The sequence below is a fragment of the Mus pahari genome, chromosome 15, assembly GCF_900095145.1.
Source record: "Mus pahari chromosome 15, PAHARI_EIJ_v1.1, whole genome shotgun sequence".
Classification (NCBI taxonomy): domain Eukaryota; kingdom Metazoa; phylum Chordata; class Mammalia; order Rodentia; family Muridae; genus Mus; species Mus pahari.
This window is the reverse complement of record NC_034604.1, coordinates 7,976,380-7,987,966: the sequence shown is the minus strand read 5'-3', so window position 1 is coordinate 7,987,966 and position 11,587 is coordinate 7,976,380. Positions and strand designations below refer to the sequence as shown.

The 11,587-nt window shown below is 37.6% G+C and overlaps 1 protein-coding gene across 4 annotated transcripts in view; it reads right to left on the bottom strand.

The window, feature by feature from the left end:
* Positions 1–397: 397 nt before the first annotated feature.
* Rbbp8 (RB binding protein 8, endonuclease) overlaps positions 398–11,587 on the bottom strand; it is a 99,836-nt gene continuing 88,646 nt past the window's right edge. For 3 of the 4 annotated variants that reach the window (XM_021214448.1, XM_021214447.1, XM_029547151.1), the window contains exons 16-19: positions 9,049–9,118; positions 4,939–5,035; positions 2,532–2,673; positions 398–782 (exon numbers count right to left, since the gene is read on the bottom strand). In XM_021214448.1, the coding sequence (XP_021070107.1) occupies positions 685–782; positions 2,532–2,673; positions 4,939–5,035; positions 9,049–9,118 (407 nt within the window). In that variant the 3' untranslated portion in view covers positions 398–684. The remainder of the gene's footprint in view (positions 783–2,531; positions 2,674–4,938; positions 5,036–9,048; positions 9,119–11,587) is intronic. The other variant, XM_029547152.1, reaches the window with a different exon arrangement.

The window sequence follows — 11,587 nt, the reverse complement described above, 5'->3', positions numbered from 1 at the left end:
AACTTAGAGTCTTCTGTGATCAGGTCAGAGGGCACATGAACTTAAAGTCTGAGCAGATCAAGTAAGAGGGCATGCTTAACTCAAGAGTCTGTTGGTATTTGTGGTCTCTGAGAGGAATTTACGGCAGACTGGCACTGCACTCGATTCAACAACAACAACAACAACAACAACAACAACAACAACAACAACAACAGATGCTGGGCAGTCAGAAGGACTATATTGAAAAGTTAGCTCCTACCCCTTAAAAAAATACTTGCATGTCAAAAGCTGGTATGATCTACATGTTAATGAATAAACTGAAAACTCCTAAAGATTACCAGGAGGGCTCTTCTGCAGATAAAGACCAAAGGAAATAAAGAAGATCCATACAGAATAAATTATAGACTACTACAGCCGTATTTCAAAAGCTGTAATTACCAAATAAGGTAAATAACCCTAAATGTAGAGTGCAAAATGAAATACCCTATTGCATAAAGGTGCAAAAGAAAAAAAAAAAAACATCCACATTTTAGTTATTTGTATGGTTGGCATATGCCATTTAAAACATTTTTAATAGAAAACTCATTTATAAATCATTTTATAGAAGATCAAAAAAAAATCAAAGATCAATGTTTATTCCAACTTTAACTATAAATAACTAAATGAAACACAAAAAGATCTGCTCTCCTATTTTCACTCCAGTGTCTAGGTCCTCTGTTCTTTGCCCTTTGGAGAAAATACTGCGTTGTAAGGCTGCCGTCTTTTGGGACGAGGACTAAGATCGAGATCTTCCTTGATATAACCTGAAAAACAAATTATGACTTTAGAACAGTGCATTATGAACATACATTTCTTTCAGCATGGGTGAGCCTGGTGGCTCATGTCTGTGATCCCAACACTTAGTCAGTGGGAGATCAGGAGTCCTAAGCCAGACTGGGCACAAGACCCTATCTTACAACCAAACATACAAACTCCAGGTAACAAAGCCAACAGCATTTCTTTCAGTATATATTCACTACATATTTAACTTGTGTAATGTCTAGTCTTCACGATAATTCTGACTTTTAGCTGTGTGATACTGGAGAGTGATTTCACTAGCTAGCTCCAGAGTTTCCTCATTTATACCAAGAGAGAGGAAAAAAACAACAAAATGTATGAAATAGTCAGTGTCCAGGATCTCAGACAGTTCTCATGCTTCTTCCAAGTAGCTTCTGCTACACATGAGTTCCCGCATGAGTGAGGGAGACCCGCAGAAATCAAATCACTTGCTCGAGTTCACAGAACTGGAAGAGATGAGAATCTTGACCACCCTCTATCCCACAGTTCTTAGGCGTCTCTCTTTTGCCTGTCTCCCCCAAACCCCACAGGTTTGTACATGGGAACATATTATTAAATCTAAACTGTACTATTATTATAAATTCCAGTGGTTCCCCCAAAGTCTTCTGTGGTAGCCATTTCATAGGGTGAGAAGCCTCTGTTTTCCACACCCAGATTCTCCCAAGGAATCTCCAGTCATAATTTTCAGAGGAGGACTGTGCTCTGGGCCAGGCTAGTAGGGTAAACAATGGTTGTAGCCAGCTTATCTAATTCTGTGCAATGACCAGGAGGAGAAATGATGTCAGTGACTTTGTGTATTTCCTACAGTTAAATATATGGCGCTTCTCCAAAAGTGAGGAAGACACCTCCAGGTGTGAGTCACAGTGAGTTTGAAAAGACTCTAAGAGTGTGAAGCTGAACTCTAAGTCTAGCTGGTCATCTTATCACTGATATTTATTTGTTGTTTTATCTTTCTTTGGGTAAAAGTTTTAAATAATTTAAATACAGGCTTAAGACCAAAAGGGTCGCCGGGCCTGGTGGCGCAGGCCTTTAATCCCAGCACTCGGGAGGCAGAGGCAGGCGGATTTCTGAGTTCGAGGCCAGCCTGGTCTACCAAGTGAGTTCCAGGACAGCCAGAGCTATACAGAGAAACCCTGTCTCGAAAAAAAAAAAAAAAAAAAAAAAAAAGACCAAAAGGGTACAAATAAGTTAAATGCCATAGATCTCATAGTCAAATTATAATCTGAACATTGTTATATTTGCCAGTCATATCAAGCAAACTCAGAATTACCATTTGTTTTAGCACCATGCTGCTGGTAACAGTGAGAACAAACATCATTGCTCCAAGAATTAGCTTTTATGACACATAGTAAATGAAAATGCCCACTTTGAGGAAACTGACTGCATGTCACTATCATTACCTCTGTAAGGTTACTTACTTACTTACAAGTCACCCTGACAGGATAAAATTGCTTTCTGAGATCTGAATGACAAGCCAGGCTAATATATAATAGTTACATCAAAGTGATTATAAGCAATGTCTAGTCCCAAGTCAAATAACTGAACAGTTGAAAGAAAGCCTTTCCCATTCAGAAATTCACTTGTATGTTACAGAAGCAGTATTTAACTTATAGCACAGGAAAAAGAGAGTTATAGAGTAAAGGTTTATATTCAGATTTAAATCTTATACAATATTTAAAAATAAAAATCTAAAATTCTGAAATCTATATACCTACCTCTTTCCAGACACGTCTGAGTAGAAGGAAAACCAACTTCCCAGAAATTCTCCGGTGTGTTGGGTGGAATGTAGCGAAATCGGTGTCTTGAGCAGGAAGCCAACTTCTTTTCTCTTTCTTCTGCTGGCAAGTCTGCATAATACTAACAGTAACAACAGCAAGTTTTCCTCTTAGGAATAATGACCAAAGTGGCATGTTTACTGATTATAAACTAGAAACCAAAAGACTATTTAAATTAAACATTCTAAGGAAATAATATTTATTAGTGATACTGTAGTAGTAGTGACAGTAATAGGAACAAAGTCAGTTGTTGAGTCTGTGAAATGCTTGCTCCTAAATGAGAAGCAGCTTTGTGAATCAACACTGTTTCCTTATCAATAGAGGTTTGCACTTACAACTGCCAACCCTGCCTGGCACACCTGGCACTGAGCTAACCCTGGGTCTGGGCTCTACTTAGTAAGCTGAGAAGACACTTAAAGGTACTGGCAGAATACTGGCATGATTTAACTTTTTTTCTAAAAGATTATTAGGAAAAAATACAAAAGGCCATTATTGTGTTTAAGAAGAGAAAGAACCAAAAGAAAGGGAGAGCATGGAGGTGAGCATTTCTGAGGACAGTTCTTCTGCTTGAGTTCTAAATGGTGAAGTGTGTTAAGGAAGGCCATGTATGATGGAGTCTGGGTGTGTACCTGGTGGTGTTAGTGGAGAAAGTGAGTGAATACAGAACAGTCTGAAGGTAAAAACCAGTGGGGTTTGCTGAGATGTATAGAATAGACTCTGGGATAGATTTACAGATAGTACACTACAGATTACATTTAAGTACATAAAATTTGTACTTTAATCATTTTTTTCATTAAAAAAACCTCTTTTACAGAAAATAACTAGCAGAACTACATAAAATGAAAGAAACAACCATTTTCAATGACTGGACATCAAGCTGAGAAGGAAAACAGAGTAACAATGTTTGTGCTATAAAATTTCAAGATATAAGTGGTTTCATTTGTACAGATGTGCTGGTAATTTTTTTTTAAAAATCAACTCTATGTAAGCTAAAGTCATATGGAAGAGGAACATGAAAATTGAGGAAATGTCTCCATCACACTGTTTGTAGGCAACTGTGTAGGGCATTTTCTTGATTAATGACTGATATGGGAGGGCCCAGCTCATTGTAGGACCACCCTGGGGTTCTATAAGAAAGCAGGATAAGCAAGCCGTGAGGAGCAAGCAGTAAGCAGCTCCCCTCTGTGGCCTCTGCCTCAGTTCCTGCCCCAGGAAACTGCCTTGAGTTTTTTCCCTGACTTCTTTCCACTCTGGTCTGTTGCACAGAAGTATAAGCCACACGAGTCCTCTCCTCCCCGAGTGCTTTTTATCACAATGCTTTACAACAGAAAGCAACTACTGCAACTGTCCAATTGTTTCTCAAAACGGTTCCAGTCTGTACTCCTGCTGTAAGAGCATATTTCCACCAAGTCCTTACTGTAATCAAGTCATACTTTCACATGCTATTTTAATGTGTCTTGATTATTAAACTTTCAAGATAGCAGTTAGTAAGAAAATCTAAATGAGGAAGGTAGATGTTGAGGAGGGCATCTAACAGCTGATAGTGAGACAGAAAAAAAAAAAAACCCAGCACATTTTAAGATATTAAAGAACCTGTCTGGGACAACATATTAATAGGATAGTTAGTATTGACTTCTTCAGCATAAGATAGCTAATGCAAAAAAGGTAAAAATGTAAGTGTTGACGGAAAACTTATTTTTAACAATTTGTGATGAAAATTATCTCAGAGAAAAATGGGGCTTATAGTGGTACCGATTCTTTAAAAAGTTATGGGTATACCTTATATCCAGATAGTGAAAAGAATAAATGTTAGTTTCCTGCTGAAGTGTCATTTTCCCCTAAATGGTATATGTACATCAGCATTTGCAAGTGACTACAGAAAAGAAAAGTGGCAAATAATGTCCTGAGAGAGCCATAAGAATTAGGATGTAGGGTACCTGCAAAATGGCTCAGCAATTTATTGTTGCTCACCAAGCCAGATGACCTAAGTTCAGTCCCCAGGACCTACATGATGAGAAGAAAAAAACCAACTCCCACAAGTGATTCTCTGACCCCCACCCTCACTGTGGTACACATGTACCCAACTCCACATTAAAGTAAATAAATGCAATTTAAAATGGAATTAGGGTTAGGCCTCTGTCTCCAGGACAAGCTGGGGTCTTTCACTCTCATTTTTTTCTATCTATATATTTATAGATGCTGGTTCCAGCTGATATATTCCTTATTCTTTCTATCATTACTGTAGTGAACAAAGTTTCTGAATATAAATAGGATCTGTGAATTTTAAATCAGGCACTTATGATCTATAAAATCACACTTCAAAAGAAGTATTTACATCAGTACTTACAATTTCACATTCTTTACATGTGTGTCCAAGCAATTTCCTTCTCTCTTCTTTTTTCCGAACGACCTCAATATGAGGAAAATTCTGTATGCTAGTTTCTCTGGAGGGAAAAAAGAAATCAAAAGTTAACTGATTTGTTACTAGAAAGATATTTGGTTTAAAATATGAATTAAAACTGTAAGAATTCAAAAGAGAAATAATCCCCCCAAACAGTCATTTTATTTGAGATGTTCTTCTGTATATTAGGAAAACAAGTGATTCTTTTCAAGTATTTATTGTTTTCTGTATGTCAAGTATTATTTTAGATGAATATTTAATTCAGGAACAGGTTTCACTGTGCCCTTTCAGGCATAATTTCTTATGTGTTCCCTTCTTCTCTTGCTCTCTTCCCTCCTTCATTTCCCTGTGCTTGTTGGCCTGGCCCCTTCCCCTCTGCCAACTGCCTCCTCCTTCTCTCCTGTCATAGGCGGTTCACTTTCTCTATTTTCCCATTCTTTCCTTTAAGACTCATCTTCTCTTAATGGTTCCCTTCTTAGTTTAATCATTTGTATACATACATACAAATTTAAATCTAAGTTTTTAGAAGACAACTATATGACACATTCTAAATACTTGGAAACATAGAAGATGACTTTTAAAATGATTTTCCTTGAGAAAATTACTCTTCCGAGTATCTGGATATCATGTCCCTTTAATTGGAAAGCATTCTTCTTCAAAACAAATTTTTAATATTCTATTTCCAACTATACTGAGTTATAGGTCCCTTCTATTTTAACTTTTAGAAACTCACACTTTAGAGTAATGTATGATTAAAAAATGGAGAGCATGAATGGATAGATAAAACATATTGCTATACAATATTTTTTCAAAGAATCTAGGCTTATGTAGAATCCATTTTTGCCATATCCTTTCCCCTAAGTATAACATATGCAGCAAGAATTCACTACAAGACTAACATTCATAGCAAACCTCAAAGGAAGCATCACTTAAGGTTAGTAAGCCTGTGCCCTGACACGACACGAAACAGGTTACTGTTTGATGTATGATACTGTCAACCTGACAGAATCTAGAATCACTTAGAACCTATGAGACTATCTAAGTTAGGGTCAGCCTCTGGGCATGCCTGAGAGTACTAATTAGGTTGAGGTAAAAGACCCACCTTAACTGTGGGTGATGCCATTCCATGGGGGCCCAGAGAGTGTAAAAGGAGAGTTAGCTTAGTGTTAGCATTCATCACTCTCTGCTCCTGGACTGGGGATGCAATATGCAAGCTGCCTTTCGCTCCTGCTGCTGTGACTTCCTTACCATGATGGACTCTATCTTAGAACTGTGAGCCTAAGGAACCCCTCCCTCCCTTTCTTCATGTTACTTTTGTGAGCTATTTTGTCACAGCAATGAGACGAGTAACTAGTACCCCAGGGTTTTCTAGAAATCTCAGCAGGAGAAGCAATCAAGATTAGACCTTTACCACCATTCTACCCTCATCCACTTCCTGTTTCCTTAGCTATCCATATTTAAAACTTAGTGAAACTGTACTAAGAAACATTTAAAATAGAAGGTATTACTCTGTAATGTCACATTAATCTACAACTCTGTTGAAAGATGCGGAGCAAAGATAGTCACTGTATCATTAGGTGTACTAGCATCATGGTGGACAAAACACGTGTTTACTGCTAGAGAATAAGTCATAGTACACACATATGACACACCTAAAAAACTATCATTATTACAACTCAACTAATTTCCAGGATATACAATCAGATGAAAACTAGTAAAGTAAAAAATGGCTAGCACACACAACCACATGCGTTTCTGTGTTTCTCACATTGTAAGCCATCTGATATGGTTGCTGGGAACCAAACTCAGGTCTGCTAAGACAATAAATTCCTTAGCCCCAGCTAAGAACATCTTTTATCAGACACAAGGAAGCTGTAGAAGAGGTTTAGGGAACTGTTTGTGCCAGGAGGATCATTACAGGTGTGGACTTGTCAACTGTAGTTGAATAGACAACAGAACTATGGTGGTTCCTCATTTGTAGCTTCATTTTCTGCTGTTTGTTACCCAGGCCTAAAACTGTTTATTACATGGACACTTTCAGGACTAACTAATGTAAGTTTTAAATGTATGAAGTTCTCTGTATGTAGTATGAAGAACCCTGCACCACTGTGCTCCATCTTGTCCTGGATGGATATGATCCGTTTATCTAGTATCAACCTGTATATGCTACCCCCTCGCGGCCACTCTGGGAATCAGACTGGCCTTGGCAAGTCTTGTGTTCAGGTCATCCTTATTTTACTCCATAATGCCCCTCAAATACAAAAGTTGTAGTGCTGACAATTTCGATATGTGAGAAAAAGTGCTGTAAAAACCATCTTCTAAATAGGGTAAAAATGCTTCATAAACATGAATAGAAAAAATGTTGCACACACAAGATTCAGCGCTATTTGTGGTCTCAAGTAGCAAGATGGGTCTTCAATATATTATGTTGGTTAGAGACTGCTACTATAAGGATGCTAATGTAACAGAGGCAAAAACCACACCAGGTGTTCAAGCTTATGAGCTTATGAAACAAATAAAACACTACCTATTTACATTAGGGATTCTGGGGCTCCATTTCTTTGGAAAAGTGATGAAGAAAAAGAAACATTTAATGACAAAATGTCAACTTATTTCTTTTAGAGACTCATAAGAATCAATAAAAATTCATTTTGGGTCTGGTGTGCTGGCTGGGCCTGTAGTTCAAACACTCAGAAGACACTGGCGGATCTCTGTGAGTCAGAATTGTACGATTACACAATGAGATCCTGTCTTTAAAATACAATTAATTCAATTTTTGTTTTTTAGATTATAAAAATTCTCAATAGAAATGTAAGTGTGTCTGCTCTGGGCTGACGAGATGAAGGAAGGCCTGGGCTTTTGGACCTGACAAACAAGCGTGACTTATAGGACCTACCTAGAGCAGGAAGGGAGGGAGCCTGCTCCTCCAAGATGCCCTCCCCAGTAATACATAAATAAATGTAACTAAAAACTTCATAAAGAAAAAATAGCATAAGTTTTCAGGAATAAGTATTATGTCTTAAATTTACTTTAAAAACTTAGAGAATATACTGAAAGTAACAAAATTTACAATCTTTGTGAAAAAGGCAGGAAGTAGCACTGATAATCAAAACTAAGTTGAAATTTATTGTTCCAAGGATTCAAAAATCCTCTAAAATGAAGCCTGGCTCATGACCAGGTATTACACAAGTGAAAGTTACGAGAACATAGTTCAACAAATTCCCAAAGTTCAAAATAAAATAAAACGAAATGAAAGATTATGTGTTACTAAAGCAGAGAAAGCATGACTGCGGGGAAAGAGAAGTGGCACTGGTAAGACTTGCCTTTATGTTAAGTCAGCCTCACTCTCAGTCTCCAGTCTCTGCAGTGCAGAGTCTGTGTAGTAGGAAAGGCAGTGAGTGAGTGTGTGTGCCTGCCCACTAGGGCACATATGGAGGTCAGAGGTGGAGGTCAGGGTGCCCTCAGATGCTCGCCCACCCTTTATTACTTGTCTGAGAATTTCATACAATGTATTCTGATCATATCCCTCTTCCCTTCTCACCCAACATAGTGTCCTCAGTTTTTGGGACAGATTCTCTAACTGAACCTCAACGACTTCCCTGTTAACTGGGCAGTGCTGGGGTTGATGAACTGTGGCAGGCACCCTCCATGCCTGGCTTTCCTGAGGGTGCTGGGGTCTGAACCCAGGTCCTCATGCCTGTGAGGTGAGCACTTCACTCACTGCTTACTGGCCTTATTCTCAGTCCCCATGTCCCATAAATGATTTTTTTTATTTTTTATTTTTGAGATAAAGATTCACTGTGAAGCCAAGCTGGTCTCAAACATGCAGTTTGCTCTGCCTCAGGCTCTCAGTGCTGATATTAGAGATGTGAGCCTGGCTCTAAATGGTTCTTTTTGCTTTTTCGTTTGACACAGATTTTTTTTTTTATGTAGCTCTGAGTCTCCTTATAAATTATTTGTTTTAATCAAAGCAACAATTAAATAGCTTACAGACTGACAAAGACAGTTCTGCTGTATTTCCAATCACATTGGTAATATTAAGCAAGACCCACTTACCTCTCCTTATCTTTAAAATATGGTTCCACAAATGCTTTCTGTTTGATTCCATCTTGTTTATCACCATGTACTGTAAATACAACAAGGATTTCATACATACAGAGCTTGATGAGAATTGATTAGTTTGCTTGGAAAAAAACCTATTGCACATCCCAAACTTCCCTTGATACTGATTTTCACACTTCAGTCCTGGTGGGGAGGGGAGCAATTCATCTAAATTTTCTATTTTTTATCTACATAAAGGTGATGCTTATCTTACCTTAGAGTCATTAAACTAAAAATTATATTTCAGGAAATATTTGGTTGATTAATTAATTTTGAGATAGGGACTCACTATGTGACCTTGGCTGGCCTTAAACTCTGATCCATCTATCTCTGCCTTCCCAGTGCTGTGATCAAAGGAGTGTGCTACCATACCTGGCAACCAAGTATTTTAGATTAATGGAACTATCTAGATGTCTGTTATTATTTGGCAGGTGATATCAATAGACATCTTTTAGTATATTACACTTACTTGCTCTATTAATTTGTGCAATGCATCTTTAAGATAGGTCATGGTTTGAAAAATTAAGAGATTAAAGACTTTTATCTGAAAATTGATGACAAAATTAAAAAATTTCTATCACTTCTGATATTCCTGTTATTTCTTTGTTTCTAATATATAGGAATGTCCTCTTGTGTTTCTCTCCCACCTCTCCCTCAACACTAATTGATTTCTTTTGTTCATAGCTTGTTTTGACTTACATACTAAAAATTTTATATTTTTTAAGATCATTTTTATTTTCTCAGCTTAGTAAGTTGGAGGTTTATCTGTGTTGTTTTGATGTATTTGCTTGTTGATGGATATGTGGGCTGATTTCAATGTTATTATAAACAGTACTGTTATATCCTTTCAGTGCTACAACTCTAGTAAGGACAACTTTTTTGTTTTCATTTTTCATATATATATATATATATATATATATATATATATATATATGTGTGTGTGTGTGTGTGTGTGTGTGTGTGTGTGTGTGTGTATGTATATAATCAAATGCTGTGATAGGCATAAATTTAATTCTGTACAAAACTAATGACGAACCTGGGAAACTGTTTTTTATAATCCTCTTACCATACAGAGGACCCCAGTTGCTCCTCACCCTAATATTTGGTTATTTGGTTGTTTTTAGTCACCCCAGGAAATGTCCCAATAATACTGGACATTTTCTCATATGTTTATTGATTATTTAATTATCTCTTGATTGAAGACTTTCTAGATAAAAACATGATATATTCCAATTTGTATTAAGGCCATCCTGGTATTCTGTATCAAATTTCAGAGGCATGCATAGAATAGGTGAAATAGTAAAGCTTTTTAAGTTCAGGGACAGAAAGAAATAGAGTAATACAATATACACGTAGGACAATACCTCTAGGGTAGTAGACTGGTCATGAAAATTAGGAGAAAAAAGTCAAATATGGTCATTCCACTTCCCATTCCAACCACTACTTCTTGGGCTAAAGCCTGGAGCCAGCTTTGTGTGTCCTTCTAGATAAGAAACATTTCCTCCCCCCGCCCCCCCGGCCAAGACAGGGTTTCTCTGTGTAGCCCTGGCTATCCTGGAACTGACTCTGTAGACCAGGCTGGCCTCGAACTCAGAAATTTGCCTGCCTCTGCCTCCCAAGTGCTGGGATCAAAAGCGTGTGCCACCACTTCGTGGCATGTTTGTGGTGCCACCATGACTGTGGAGGTAACAGAACAAATACTGGGAGTTGATTCCTTCCTACATGAAGACCCCAAGGACTGAATTCAGTAGTCAGGTACAGCCATAGGTACCTTTACCCTCTGAGCCATATAATTGATTCAGCTCTGCTTACTTTATGTAGCTATATCCTTTGGACTAGAGAGGTGACTCTGCCACTAAGGTGAGGCTCACAACTAAAACCGTAAGTTGCTATATCCCAGAGGTTAGAAACCTGAAGTGCTTTTCTGCTTCTTCAACACCTTGGTACCTCACTCAGGGTTATGGCTTTGTGGAGTGCCTACTTTCTGTAAACTTTTTGTCTTCAAATTATCTTCTTACTCTTGATTTCTTACTCAAACTCTACATACACTGACTTGTTACTAACATCCACTCAAATGTCTAACAAATAAAAATCTGTCAGAATGAGCTTTTGATATTGTTCCCTGAAATTCCTTTTTCCTATGAAGGAAAATCAGTTTGAACTTTGGAATGTAAGTTGTGAAAATGAGAATTTAAACCTTATAATTTATCCTATGGTTGAAAAAAAATAAGAAATTACTTGGTAAGAAATGGAATTTCATAAATTCATTGTTTTTTAATAGCTGAGTAGTACTCCATTGTATAAATGAACCACATTTTCTGTATCCATTCCTCTGTTGAGGGACACCTGGGTTCTTTCCAGCTTCTGGGTATTATAAATAAGGCTGCTATGAACACAGTGGAACATGTGTCCTTATTACCAGTTGGAACATCTTCTGGGTATATACCTAGAAGAGGTATTGCTGGATCTTCCGGTAGTACTATGTCCAGTTTTC